Source organism: Pseudorasbora parva, chromosome 23 (genome assembly GCF_024679245.1).
Source record: "Pseudorasbora parva isolate DD20220531a chromosome 23, ASM2467924v1, whole genome shotgun sequence".
NCBI classification, from domain to species: domain Eukaryota; kingdom Metazoa; phylum Chordata; class Actinopteri; order Cypriniformes; family Gobionidae; genus Pseudorasbora; species Pseudorasbora parva.
Window position 1 is genome coordinate 15,436,157 of NC_090194.1, and position 16,004 is coordinate 15,452,160.

A 16,004-nucleotide genomic window follows, 5' to 3' on the forward strand; every position below is an offset into this window, starting at 1 on the left:
CAGTTTAACCTCCAGTTAATGTGCAGCAATTGCATTGAGCCATATTTAAATGAAGTAATTAGCCTTCTTTTAAGTGCAAACATAATCTTTTAAGTTTTTAATTTAATTAAAAAGTTTTTCAATTAAGTTTTTTTTTTTTTTTTGGTAAAACGGGCCTTTCTATTAAAATGAAAGTTTCTGTTTTAAATTTAATTAAAAAGTTTTTGCCATTAAAATATCCAAAGAAGCTTGTGTGGCATTAAAAAAAAAATGAATTTAATGAATTAAGCTTATTATTTATTGTGCTGTTAGGGGTTAACGGTTTTGACCCAGAGACCAGATATGTTGAAAGGAAGACCAGGAGTCAGGATGTTCAATCAAATGAAGAGAATTTACTGAAGTATAGTTTCATCAGCAGAAGCCAGCTTTAAGTCTCCAAGATGTTCGTAGGCCACGCTAGCTCTCTCCCGCCTCGTCGCTCTGCCTTATCGTACATACAATTGTCCCAACAGTTATACTGTTTTCAAGGTCTATCCACGCCATTACTGCAAGGTGGATGATTCTGATTAGCTTAGAGAAAATGCACAGTCATGGTAGATTTCTACACATTGTCAGTTAATCAGGTTCACATGTCCATAGATACGTGATGATGCTTTCACCCTGGAATTAGGTCCATAGTGACCTTGAGCAGGCGCCAGCTTTCCCAGAACAACAAGTCCAACTTTCTTATTAGGATGTCCATTGTACACCACCTCAAAACTGACCTTTAACACAGAATATTGCACACATATAAAGATAAACAGCCTCTCCAAGGTTGGAGCTGATTAAGCTCCAGTTCTAACTAGAATGTTCCCCAAAACATACTGATAGCATGTGCTTTCTCTCAGTGAGAGGTACAGACAATAGTACAGGCCATATTCATCTTGATTCTTTAGTGTTTCAGTAAAATTAAATATAAAATGAATAAAATATAATAAATTAAATGAAAGACAAATCCATATTTCATATCTGGAAGCCAGGCTAAGTGAGCAAAACGCTGTTACTGCACTCCTGTCATGTTAGAGGTGAGTAATACCTTCAAAATCCAAACACATGACACCTGGTTGCTATCATGTGTTTAGTGACACATCACACATCCCTAGGCCAGACCCTCAGAGACCAAATATACACTTTAGAAAACAAAAAAACACTCAAAAAAACTGGTTTGCTTAGGCAAAATCATAACTGGAAAGATAAATATTAATTAAGGCTTTGATTATGAATTGAATTTGGTTATATACAGGTATATTGAAGTTGCAGTGGATTTCAGAATCCCCCCTTTCAGTGCCTTATTGACAAAACTGCTTTGTGGCTATTGCAATTAATGTTCTATACCTGTGAAATATAGGTCAGGGCTCAACAATAAGAATGGGTTGTTGACCAGTTTGACAGTTTGGAGTTTCATGTGATGCATTAATACTACATTTTACATCTTGTATATGTTTTTGTGCCTTTTATGGTGTCATTTGAATGCTGCTATTGAATTGTGCTATTAGAATGTTACCAAGGAAACCAATGAATTGTACTAATGTAAATGTGTTATCAAGGAAACCAAGGAAAATGTGAGTCAGTTAAAATGTTGTGAAAATTGTAAAAAAGATCACTAATGTTTCACACTAGATTACTGTTCTCCAGCAGGTTATAGCTGTCATAGTTACATTTATATGTATTTAAATATAATGCTTACAAATATTAGCCTGACAAGCCAGACCCACATCAAGATGTTTGGTCTGGAAACTCACCATTGACCATTGGGGCGGGATAAACGGTTGTCTTTCATACTCCCTCTGCACACAACTGGATAGCGCTACACCAACCAGAGCAACGTGAATCGGAGCTAGTTGACAGATTAAACTTTCGTCGCGTCGTATCCGGTCAGCAAAACTCCGAACACATCTTCTCTTTTTAAGAATGACTTCAGTGCCGTTCTTTGTTCTTTTCTCAGAGAAAAGCTTAACTCCAAGTCTTCCAGAGTCGCGGTCAAAGCTGATCCGAAAGACCGCCACCGTTCGCCAGCTTCTGTGTTTACTAGTAGCACCCAAGCGCAACTCTTGAGTTTGCTAAATTCTTTACACAACAGAATATCTCTTCTTCTGTCTCTCAAAATGTCCAGATTATTAAATCGTCTTGCGGACAATCATTTTTGGACGTTTAACTGACATATAACAGTAACAGTTCTTATTGTCCTGCGTCATGTTTGGGGCGTGAAAACGTAAAGTCGATGTCCCTGCAATAACCGGCGTGCATCTACAAATGTTTAATTCAAGAACATTGTTCAAGTTTACTGCAACAGTGGAGCCCCGAACTTCACATACTTTTTTAAAAATCCAGCGTTTAGTTGATCCTGATTAGAGCTCATTGTCACAGTTTTAAACACAATGGCGCTCTTCTTCCACGAGGGAGTTTGGCGCATAGACTGAAAAAAAAATATGGAAGTTGTGTCTGTGACGTCACCTATAGGATTCTGATAAGCCGTTCTGAAGCGTAAAGTAAAAGTAAGCGTAAAGAAAATGGACAAAGAGGTGGGATGCCAAAATTAGCAGTATAGGCCAAAACCACAATTTGTACCAGGCTGTAAACATGTTTTTTTTTTCTGCTGGAATTTGGAATTTTAACATGGGGCTAAATAAGATTCTGCTCCCTTCTGAGCCCTAGTGGCCAGTCGATGAATTGCAGTTTACATTACTTCTGTATTGGCTTCAAGAGATTGCGGAAGGTTGAAGAACGCAACACGGATGTCTAGTGGACATCTTGTAGAATTCAACCAATCAGATGACAGCTTCAAAACTCCTGAAGTGTTTCCAGATAAATGTGCCATGTGCATCAGACGTTCAGTCAACAGTCCGTGGCGTCTGAGACTTGGCATGCATCTAAATCAGCTCCCTAGTTCAGTAGTCAGGGCATTGATCAGGGAATCAGTCCATTGACTTATGTCCTGATCAGTACCCTGACTACTGAACTAGGGAGCTGATTTAGATGCAACCTCGGTGATAACAGCATGAATGTTAAAAATATACATAACCAGAAATTAATTAATACAATTTCAAAACGGAAGTGCGAGATACTCAGTGCAATATATCCATTGGGGCATCATGCTCTATTATGTGGCAAAAATCCAACAGCGGCCGTGGCATAAGCACTTAGCTCAGAGCATTTCTCTGGATTATGCAATACTGTGTGTGTGTGTGTGTGTGAGAGCGTGAGAGAGAGAGAGAGCTTATAGTTTAATGCATGGTTGATGACAGCTATGTTACTTTTCACATAAAGCAATATGTCATCACTGAAACTGAAGTGATGAAATGTTTGTCATCCACATGATGTGGTAGTGAAATTTATAGTTTTTTTTTTTGCTTGTGAAATGGATTGTAAAACTGCTAAATAAATGTTAAGGCCTCAGACCAGCATTAAAATACCATAGAAGCTTGTTTCCGCCAAGGAATAAAAAAAGGCAATTGCAACATTTTATCTTGCATTTCTAACTTTTGTCTTGCAACTGCAAGTTATATATAACTCTCAATTCTAACTTTTTCCTCATTGTTGTTAGATATAATCTCCCAGTTCTAACTGTAGACACTGATCATATGGTCATCTCATGAGATGTTGTTTATAGTTCCAGCATATGGTTCCTACAAAATGCTTTGTCATACATGTCTTTTTCCACTAGAATATGCCCAACGTCAGGGACCATGATGCATCTGTCTACCTCCGTCTCCAAGGTGACGCTCTTTCTGTAGGAGGCTACGAACAGAACCCCATATTCTGGGATGATGTAAGTTGAAATGACTGTTTCCAAAAGAAAAGTAATATAACTGAGTTTGAGATATAGAAGTTGTTATTCTTTCCATATTCTTGCTGTAGTTTTTCATGCTATATATTTGCTGTGTTTGGTTTGAATTCCACAATCGAGATCAGGAAGTTCCCATTAACGATGTTGATGTGCATTCAAGTGTTTTGGTACAAATAAAATGGGTGCATGTAGTGATTTCATATTTTTTCCTCTTCCCACTTTTTAGAGCTATTGCACAAAATGAGGGGCAAAAAGTGCATTCGTTTTGTAATTGATGTTTTATAAAAATGATTTATCTTTCTCATTAGGGATTAACAATTTATCATATTGGTTATTGGCTGAAATTAATCTTTAAGTATTCGTTTTACTATTGGTAGTTATTGGATAATGGTGGATGATTTATGAGTTATTGGATGATTTGGTCTATTGGTCACATTTACATTTACTTTTAGTTGATAGAAAGGTTAGTTAGTAAGTAAATTAATTTAAAAAACATTTATCTGGCATGGGGCACTTTTTATCCATGTTTGCACCAAACCCATTTAGAGGGTTTGCTGCCAAAAAGCTCTTTTTTGTTGTTTTCTTTCATCTGCCCATAGAAATCCGGTCCCTATTGAAGTTCCAGTCATGTCTTCCAAAGGAATATGCTTGAGTTTGTTTTTGGATGAGCAAAGAGGACTTTTCTTGAAACCCTCCCAAACAACATGTGGTTGTTTGGTAATTTCTTTTAGTCTTTCTGACCCCAAGACTCCACTAATCTCTGCATTTCTCTAGCTGTGATCCTTAGAGAGTCTTTGTCCACGCATACTCTCCTCCTTGCCATGCACTCATATCCTGTGAAATGAGATATATTCAGATAAATTTTACTATATATTTTTACTATATATTTATGCAATTTTTTTAATGAAAGGATAAACAATGCAGATTTATTTTTTACAGTCATCTTTGATCATATTTACCAGCGGTGCCAATAATTCTGACCACAAACCTACATACTGCAGAAACAAGGGATGCTGTATAATTCCAAGCATAGCATGTGTGTGTTTGTGAGTGTTTGTCTGAAGATATTCCAGTGTAATGATGCCTGGAGATCAGTTTTTTTTGAGCATCGCCCTTCCAGATTTTCGCTGCATTTCCTTTATAATCATCTCTTGCCAGCAGTATACTGTAACAAATCTCTCTTATTGAATTCACTCTCTGTCACATTATACTTTCACTACACAAAGCGACAGTCATGCTATGAAACAGTGGATCAATATCTTAGGGAAGTGTGAACATTTTGAGGAATGTGTTTGTAGAACACGCAGGTCTGAAACTCTTAATGAGACGGTGGGAAGCCTGGCCTGTTCTCAGCACATGCAGCCTCTACAGTTTTTATTTTTAAACTCCAGTCTGCTGCTCCACACCGGCCACATATTCTCTCAATTTTTTTGTGATCAGCATTTCATCAGCTGTCGGATTGCTCACACCGTCTGCTGCTCCTTTCCATCCCACGGTTTCAAGTTCGTTGACAGTCCCCTGTGGAAGCGAGCAAAGACAGTGACAAGCAGAGAGGACTTGGCTTAAATAAAACTACAAGTGTTCATGGACTAAGCATACTTGTTGTGAAAAGTGAAGTTTGAGCTGTGCAGATGGTGGGTGGTGGTTACTGCTCCTTCAAATCAACATGCAATCAAAATTCACTGTACATGAACGTACGTTATAAACTTAATAAATGTCCCAGCTTATTATGTACTATTTACATGCACATTATTTGATAACATATGTTTTTCAAAATGAATTCTGAAGTTACTCCAAAACGTTACTTTTTGGGAGAAAAAAAAATTACTTCATGAAAGGCCCATTCGCACCAAGAACGATAACTAAAGATGTAGTTGTAAAAATCTAAATTTCTCAATGCAAAAGAATAGCAAGTCCACACCACAACTATAACGATAATGGCACAGAAAAACGTTATCATTGAAAACACTTTCAGAATGTTTTGTTCCCAGATGATGAACGGTAAAAACATTGACAGCCAATCAGAATCCATCCTGCTTTAAAGAGCTTGCGCATATACTGTATATAGTTATCTATAACGATAGTTTAAGTAGTTTAACGATAATTTAATGATAGTTAAAGTTATCATTATGGTCTGATTTATAGTTATCATTCTGGGTGGGAACGAGCCTTAAGCTGGTTAATGTTGCTAACAACTAATTTTCATTTATTTATTAAAATAAAAAAATAAAAAATGTTTTATTTGGAATTCTAACATGTATTTTATTTTTAATTATGATTATTTTAGTTACTTGTTTTAATGTATCTATTTTCTTAATTCTGTAAATTAAAAAAGGGGGGGGGGGGTGCTTCAAATACAATATATATTTTTTTAATCCTCGGGGGACCTTGTGTCACTGTTATGTGACTTTAATTTTGGATCATTTCTGCAAAATTGCTTTTAAAATTTTAAACACTCAGATCCTCCATAGATGTATATTAGAAATAATGTACATCTGAGAAACAAACAATTGCTACAGTTGTTAAGGATTGGTCAGTGATGTTTTAAAGGCGGGGCTTACCGTAGGGTCAATTGGAAACCGGCCGTTTAACTTTATTGATGTTTTTATGTTAGTGACGTTATCATCAAGTAAGACCTTCCTCCTGAATCATAGCTGTAGTGCTGGATTCATGGCAGCAGTGAGCTCATCAGATCTAACTCAACCATTCCATTATTGTGTATGATTATAAAACTGTGTATTTGTTCTCTGAATCTCTAGGTGTCTGATAAGTTTGCCTTTAGCCTATTTGATCTGGACTGGGACGTCTTTATGCAACACATCGAAGGTGCCGTTAACAGAGTGCCTGCTCTGGAACAAACTGGAATCAAATCAACTGTCTGTGGTCCAGGTACATAAACACACAGACACACACACACACACAAACACACACACAGAAAAATGCATCATACGCCCATTTTACAACATGTTCTTGATGCATTAAAAAGAACCAGCTCATAAGAGTCATTTCAGAAATTAAATTACATTGGTCATGTTATACAATATGTTTTTAAGTTACTAAAAATATCAGGTTGATAAGAATCATCTGTTTGGGAGTGAATAGACATTTTTCAATCTGCATGTTTTTGGATCACTAATATCTGTCTCATAAGAGTCATGCTTTCAGAAATTGAACAACACAGGTCACAATATGTTTTTGAATCACTAAAAGAACCAGGTCATAAGAATGATCTGTTTTGGAATCAAACTACATTTTTCTAGCTGTAGGTATTTGGCTCTAAGAAAAATTCCACCTCATAAGAGTCATATGCTCTGAAATCATGCATGTTTTTGAAACAAAAGAGCTGGCTCATAAAAACCATCTGTTCGGGAATCAAACTTTTGAATCACTATAAAGAACCAGTACATAAGAATTGTTCATTGAGGAATCAAATTTCAGTGATCATGTTGTATGTTTTGGGGGAAAGCTCCTGAGAGTCATTTGTTTCTTTTCACATGCACAGATATTTTTTTCATGTGTTTCAGATTACAGAAATTTTCATTGAAATGCAAAGTTTCTATAGTCATTACAGTGCCTCTAGTTTCTTCATCAACACACTATACAGACTTTTTGACCGAATTTCATCTCGCTATGCTTTGCCAGTCCATATATTTAAGTGATTGGCTAACTAGACCACCAGTCAAATGACACTGAGCTCTAATTGGCTGATCTGTCACAGCTCCGGCTCTCTTCAGAAATTCATTGGATAAGCGCTCCTCAAATCATTTTAAGAGTGTGCTATCAAAGACTCCATTCACCCACTCATCAGCTATTAAAGTGCCCCTATTATGGATTTTTGAAAATTACCTGTCATGTAGTGTGTAACATACACTCACCTAAAGGATTATTATGAACACCAGTTCAATTTCTCATTAATGCAATATCTAATCAACCAATCACATGGCAGTTGCTTCAATTCATTTAGGGGAGGGGTCCTGGTCAAGACAATCTCCTGAACTCCAAACTGAATGTCAGAATGGGAAAGAAAGGTGATTTAAGCTATTTTGAGCGTGGCATGGTTGTTGGTGCCAGACAGGCCGGTCTGAGTATTTCACAATTGCTCAGTTACTGGGATTTTCACACACAACCATTTCTAGGGTTTACGAAGAATGGTGTGAAAAGGGAAAACATCCAGTATGCGGCAGTCCTGTGGGCGAAAATGCCTTGTTGATGCTAGAGGTCAAAGGAGAATGGGCCGACTGATTCAAGCTGATAGAAGATCAACTTTGACTCAAATAACCACTCGTCACAACCGAGAGATGCAGCAAAACATTTGTGAAGCCACAACACGCACAACCTTGAGGTGGATGGGCTACAACAGAAGAAGACCCCACCGGGTACCACTCATCTCAACTAAAAAAATAGGAAAAACAGGCTATAATTTGCACAAGCTCACCAAAATGGACTTTTGAAGACTAGAAAAATGTTGCCTGGTCTGATGAGTCTCGATTTCTGTTGAGACATTCAGATGTTTGGTGTAAACAGAATGAGAACATGGATCCATCATGCTGTGGAGGCTGGTGGTGGTGGTGGTGTAATGGTGTGGGGGATGTTTTCTTGCACTTTAGGCTCCTTAGTGCCAATTGGGCATTGTTTAAATGCCACGGCCTACCTGAGCATTGTTTCTGACAATGTCCATTCCTTTATGACCACCATGTACCCATCCTCTGATGGCTACTTCCAGCAGGATAATGCACCATGTCACAAAGCTCGAATCCTTTCAAATTCGTTTCTTGAACATGATAAGCAGTTCACTCTTCAAGGAGGTCTCGGTACACTTGTTTGGTCCGTTTTTGGTGCGCATCTGAATGTGATTGCTGCTTTCACACCTGACCAAACAAACCGCACCAATGAGGGAAACGAACTCTAGTACGATTCAACCAAACTAAATAACGACGGTGTGAAAGCACCCTAAAACGGTGGTCTGGGGTTCGGTTCATGTGAACTCTGGTACGGTTTGTTGCTGATGTGAATGCAGTCTACTAAGTCACGGAAGTGAACCGCTATTAATGACGTATGACTTGATACAAATGTGTGTTTTGTATGTGTTTCACTAATTTACCTGACGAGTGTCACTGCGACATACTGCAAGAAGAGAGCTGTAGATGTGATTTCTGCTCTTCTTCAGCGTTCTTTAGAGCATTTGCAGTGCATTTGCAGCAGATAGACACAAGTTCCTTTATGTGCTGAAACTTTGGTAACAAAACCAATGGTTCAAAAACAAAAATATAAAAGTGACGGGAGCAACGCTGTGCATTCACCTGCCTTCACGCTCGTTGTCATTACTAAGCAACTGGGTAAACCGCTGCTGCTTTGATGATGCAATGATCCGCGGTTCGGACTCAAATAATATAATCATTGAATAATGTGATGTGTATTTTATAAGAACATTTTACTGTTTTTTGACATTTGATGCATGTAAAACTGTTGTTGCAGAGCTCCAAAACTAAACTAGGAAACTTTAAAATGGCGTAATAGGGGCACTTTAAAAACAAGATGTTGAGTATATGTGTAATTCAGGTTTGCTGTCATTGGACTTTTGTATGAATCCCATATAACATGATAATTATGCAGTTTGGTGTGATTAGTCATTAACTGCATTCATTTTAGTCAAAAACTACATTTGAAAATCACGATTACTTGATTGAAGGCCATCTGTATGTAGTGTTGTTTGACATTTTTTCATATAATAAATATTCCTTACAAAGTGCTCACATTCATGCTACGTCTCATTGACCTCCCGTGACGTGAGTCAGTATATTGTGAACATTAGATAGAGGTCTTTATCCACTAAATATTGGAAAATTATTACTTAATTACCTGTGAGTATTTACAATTTTTTTTAAATGTTTAAAATGCTCTTATGCTCACCATAACTGCATTTATTTTTATCAAAAATACAGTAAAACAGTAATATTGTGACATATTCTATTTTAAAATCACTGTTTTCTAAGTTAATATATATTTTTTTAAATGTTAGCATCATTACTCCATTCTTCAGTATTACATCACCCTTCAGAAATCATTCTGTTGCTGTTGAGGATATGTTTGAGAGCGAGTGTGATGCATTGAGGGTGGCAGTTAGAGCGCTTGGGTCATTCCTCAGTCAGAGGCCATAGCTGTCTGTGTGTGGTGACGTATGAGTAAGAGCGATTGAGGAGAGAGTAGATGGATAAATAAAATATAGTTGCAACCTCACCCATTCCTTTTGCTCTCTGTCATTCTCACAAAGAGCAGATGATGCTCTGGAAATCACTTTCTCATGTGGAGTAATGGAAAAGGTGTGTCTCTTTTTCATCTCTCCTTTTCTGTCTCACCTCTCAATCATTCTTGCACCCGTGGCCTCTGTTTCACACTCGTTCGCCTTTGCATTTCTCTGTCTTCTCTGCTTTTGAGGGTCATTCCACAATATCTTACCACTGAGAGCTTTGACCATTACGAATAGACCATTAAGTGAGCGCTCAGCAGCAATGCATTTTTAAAGCGCTTCTCAGAAAGATCTAGTCTGACCCATCGGCAGCACCATGTGTCATAAGTTTCCCGCCTCTCCCACTTATTTCCTAACCTTTTGTACTTTAACAGTGATGTTATATACTGTCAACAATTATTTTCCCCTGAAGTGCAAACTTACATTGATATACATTGACATTATATGGGCTTTTATGGAGCCCCTAAAGGAACCGTTGCAAAAATACTTTTGCGCATGCACGAGAAACTTTTGCATGAGCATGCGTTACAATTTCCAGTTTATGTATACAAACTATTTTCTTTGTGTGTCAATGCCATTTTACAATGAAAAATCAAGTGTCTTACAATCAAGTGTCTGTGCTCATTAAGTGATGAAGATCTATTTTCTCAAAATGTGGTAATTTTTCTTTTGTATAATAATGATTATTTTGCTCAATTGAATATATTGTTTTCTTTTTAAAAATGCATTTTAAAATGTAATTTATTCTTTTCAGCATCATTACTCCTGTCTTCAGTGTCATATGATCCTTTAGAAATAATTCTAATATGATGATTTGATTCTCAAGAAACAGTGTGCTGTTTCATATTTTTGTCGAATAGAAAGTTCAAAAGAAAAGCATTTATTTGAAATAGAAATGTAACAATGTATGTCTTTACTCTCTCCCCTCCCCCCCCACACAGAATCCTTCACCGCAGACCATAAGCCTCTGATGGGCGAAGCTCCCGAAGTGAGAGGCTTTTTCCTTGGATGTGGCTTCAACAGTGCAGGTAGGTCATGGAGCTTACACACATACACACATAGGCGTAATGGTTTTTATACTGTAAAAAACATATTTTCAATCCCCCTACACTGCCCCTGCCCCTAAACCTACCCATCACAGGAAACATTCTATATTTTTACTTTCTCAAAAAAAAACTCATCCTGTATGATTTATAAGCACTTTGAAAAGTGTAGACATGGAGAAATGTCCTTATAAGTCACCCTCTTCTGTTATACCTATGTCATACCCATGTCATTATACACATTTGTGGCCTGATATGTCACACACACAGACACACACACACACACACACACACACACACACACACACACACACACACACACACACACACACACACACACACACACACACACACACACACACACAGCACCTTTCTCTTCCAGTGCCAAATGAATTATTTAACCCAGAAACCATGCAGAGTTCACATGCAAAATTCAGTCTCACCCACTCTCCATGTACACGCCTCCTACTCAAGATCAACGCAACTTGATCTCTGATCCCTGCATGTCCAGCGATCTAAGTCCATTGCAGTTACTTTATTGCAGGATATTGCATTGCAGTATCCATCTCTTCATGTACAGTGCACAGTCCTTCACTTGCGACTATTCTGGGCTGTAGAGCTGCATGATTCTGGATAGACGGAGAAATACATTTTTGTTGTTTTTTAAAATAGACATCACTATTCTCCCACGATTCTGAATAGACAACTATACTAAATAGTATGTAATTTACTTGAGGTTCTGACAAAATGCTAATTGCTTAAATCTATAAAAAAATATATATATTATTAATTTGAATTATTATTAAAAATAACTTCAAATGATTCAATGACTCACTCATGGACACTTTACTTGTTTCATAACTTTATGAATATTTTTTTAAACAAATCTCTTGCATGAATAATTCAATGACAGATTTTTTTGTTTGCTACCAAGTGGTGTAATCTTTATTAGAAGCATCAAGTTGATTTCCTCATTTTGCCGTCGATATCAGTTTTTCTCTCCGAATTGTAAACTTTTTCCCAGTACTTCTGTGATCATTTAATTTATTGTGACTCAAAAATAATGAGTTTGCGAAGCTCTTTCATACTTATACGTGTTAAAGCTACACTTTTTAGTTTATTCTTAGCTAAAAACACTTAGTTCTTTCAAAAATATATGTGCTCATTAATGTATATTTACTTTTTTCAAGTAATAAAGTATTCTCGTAAGTTTATAATATGCCATTGAAAATACATACGGGTGAGGGGTTCGAATGCCGGTTGCCATGTTGCCCCTCCAACTTGAAAGTTCATTATTCATAGAGGGACATACACATAAATTCAAGCTTCGCATATTGAGTTTTAACTCTCGACGGCACCGTGTCCAATGTGAAGCAGGGGATTGCCATGTTAATCTTGGACTAAATCGGCCACCGTAGGAGTTAAAGGAAGTGTATGTAAGATTGTGGCCAGAATTGATACTGCAGGTGTATCCCCTCTCCCTCACCTTACAAAAGGCTTGAGGTTGCAAGATAAGCTGCAGGATCCAGCAGGAACTGGTAACTAAAGCAGATCTGGCAACCCAGATGTCAAAACACTACTGACTTCATGATTGGTCGATAGGTGGAGGGTGGAGCTTTAGGGCAAAACACGACATGCCAACATCAACATCAGTTGAGGGCTGGAACAACAACTTTTAAATGACAATATCCTGGCCGGACTACTGTTGTCAGTGATATAAGTATTTGAAATGAACATGATTTCTGAATGTCTAGTAACATATCAGGGCCAATTTATGATTAATTGAAATACATTTCTTACATACAGTTCCTTAAAAATGAAATCGGAATTGAGAGGAACAGAAACTAATAGTCAATGGATGGTCATATACCTTTTCATCGCTAGATGGGGGAAAATATCACAGTGTAGCTTTTAGGCATCGGCAACGCAGATCTGAATGTTCGCTGTGATCAGTTTATTAGGTTTAATAGACAGCCGAATCGTTGTTATTTAGGAATACGTTTGAATAGAGATTGCAATATTTTTACAATTAATCGTGCAGCTTTACTGGGCTGTGACATTGCTTCCTGTGACCATTTTAACTACATTTTTGTATTGTATTTTTGATCTAATTTGTACTGAAGCTATATCGCCTATCACTAATTACATTAGATTCAAGTGCAAGATTAAAAGAAGTCATTTTGTGGTGGTATTTTTGGATGCAGATGGCTCGTGGTTTTGAAGGTCAGATGAAACTCAGTCCGGCTCTGGAGTAATGCTGATTGTGCTCAGCGTGGGCCAGGTCACCTTGCAGGCCTCAGACATGCTGACGGACAACAGGCCGTGAACGCGTGAACGGATCGGAATACATGGCTATAGGAATAACAGTCGGATATTAGATGCATGCTTGCTTTTTTATGACACATCGATTCCTGACCTCAGCATGTAAAACTCATTTCCTGGAAAGAAAGAAGTACAAGACGCTTTGATTGGTTATGTTGTTTGATATACAGTACCAGTTGAAATTCGGACATTTTTACTCATACTGAACATGTGAGACTTTCTTTTTTTTTTTTTCACCTTTATTTAACCAGGAAAGTACTCGTTGAGATTAAAAATCTCTTTCAAGAGTGTCTTTATTCTGTTGAACACAAAAGATGATATTCTGATGAATGTTTTTCATATAGGTCATGGAGATTTGGAATGACATGAGGGTGAATAAATGATGACACTATTACATTTTAGGAGACTTCATTTAATTATGAACCATTATATTATCCATAAACCATCCCATCTTGGAAGACGCATTGAAATATGTGATTAAGTATCCATATTTTTCTCTTGAAGAAAAATGGTACATTTTAATGCAGAGACACTCACCCTATGAATGTCAAAACTGTAATGAGAAGTGCTTGAAGTGGGTATTAGTCAGGTACTTACGGCATAAAATGTTGATCAGGAATTCTCCTTGAGTGTGATTGCATCAGAACTGTGGGATATTATTATTATTATGCGTGTGTGTATTCGCACCAGGCCAATGGATTCCATCAGTATGCATAACCACGAAGATGTCGTCCTTCCTCGCTGCTTCCATCATGTCTCCCTGTGTCTTGAGTCTGGTTATTCCCCCATTCTCTATGCCCATGTTCTGTGCTAACGTCACACCATTGGACTGGGACAGAAATATTCAAGTGGAAGTTGAGTTGAAGAATTTTAGGATGACTGGTGTGTACTTGGTGTGTGTGGTGGTAGGAGAAGTTGTTAATTTGAGGCAGATGGTGGCCCGTCGTTGATGTGATTGCTAAGAGCCTCTACCCTTCTGGAGAAAACACACAGGCTCTCACTATGTCCGAATTTGCCAACTTCCATATTATATAGTTGGCGAAAAGCAGTACATAAATGAGTAGTGTGTCCAAATGTGTAGCATTTATTAGTGATTCTGCAAAACATTTTGAAACGTTTTTTCATTATTTAATATACACTATATTTCCAAAAGACGTCTGCCTTTACATGCACTTTAATGACATCAAATTCTTAATCCATAGAGATTAATATGGAGTTGGTTGGCCCACCCTTTGCAGCTATAACAGCTTCAACTCTTCTAAGAAGGCTTTCCACAAGGTTTAGGAGTGTGTTTATGGGATTTTTTTTACCATTCTTCTAGAAGTGCATTTGCGAGGTCAGGCACTGATGTTTGACGAGAAGGCCATGCGCTCTAATTCATCCCAAAGGTGTTCTATCGGGTTAAGGTCTGTGTAGGCCAGTCACGTTTCTCCCCACCAAACACGCTCATCCATGACCTTGCCTTGTGCACTGGTGCACAGTCATGTTGGAAAAGGAAGGGGCCATCCTCAAAATGTTCCCACAAAGTTGGGAGCATTAAATTGTCCAAAATGTCTTTGAATGTTGAAGCATTAAGAGTTCCTTTCACTGGAACTAAAGGGCCATGTGCAACCCCTGAAAAACAACCCCACACCATAATCCCCCTCCACCAAACTTTACACTTGTTCTTGAGATAATCTAAATGCCGCACAAAGTTTGGAGGTCTGTAGCTATTGACTCTGTAGAAAGTTGGCGACTTCTTGCCATTGTGCGCCTTAGCATGTGCTGACATCGCTCTGGGATTTTACGTGCCCTACCACTTCATGGCTGAGTTGCTGTTGTTCCCAGATGGATCCACTTTCTTATAATACCACTAACAGTTGACTGTGGAATATTTAGTAGTGAGTTTATTAATGGACTTTTTGCACAGGTGGCAACCTATCACAGTACCACGCTTGAATTCACTGATCTCCTAAAAGCAACCCACAAAGCAGTCTGCATGCCTAGGTGGTTGATTTTATGCACCTGTGGCCATGGAAGTAATTGGAACACCTGGATTCAATGATTTGGAGGGTTGTCACAATACTTTTGGCAATATAGGGTATGTTTGAATAAACCTGTCATGAAAATATTTTTTTTATTGCAGCCACTGTTTAAATGTTTCTACTTCAAATTTAAAAAGTTAAAAAAGCTCTTTGGTCTTGGCCATGTTAGTAGTTGGATCTTGCTGATTGTATGGGGTGGACAGGTGTCTTTATGCAGCTAAAACAGGTGCATCTAATTTAGGATAATAAATGGAGTGGATGTGGACATTTCATAGGCAGACTAACAGGTCTTTGTAGGGTCAGAATTCTAGCTAATAGACAGGTGTTCAAATACTTATTTGCAGCTGTATGATAAAAATAAACATTTGTACAATAAACAAAAATCATACAGTGTGATTTTTGGAAATTTTTTAATCTCTCTCTATTAGCCAGGACTTACCCCCCTTTCATAAAGTGCACGCATGCCTCTCACTCTCACTCTCGTCGCTGTGGTTGATTTGACGGGAGTCATGCGTGACGCATGGACACGCAGGACTGATTATTCATCTTACCCAATCACGTTG

The 16,004-nt window shown here is 37.8% G+C and overlaps 1 protein-coding gene across 2 annotated transcripts in view; it reads left to right on the forward strand.

Annotated features, from left to right (window-relative positions):
* sardh (sarcosine dehydrogenase) overlaps positions 1-16,004 on the forward strand; it is a 76,410-nt gene that overhangs the window by 19,291 nt on the left and 41,115 nt on the right. For both annotated transcript variants that reach the window (XM_067432812.1, XM_067432811.1), the window contains exons 7-9: positions 3,683-3,787; positions 6,565-6,694; positions 10,994-11,080. In XM_067432812.1, coding sequence (XP_067288913.1) covers positions 3,683-3,787; positions 6,565-6,694; positions 10,994-11,080 — 322 coding nt within the window. The remainder of the gene's footprint in view (positions 1-3,682; positions 3,788-6,564; positions 6,695-10,993; positions 11,081-16,004) is intronic.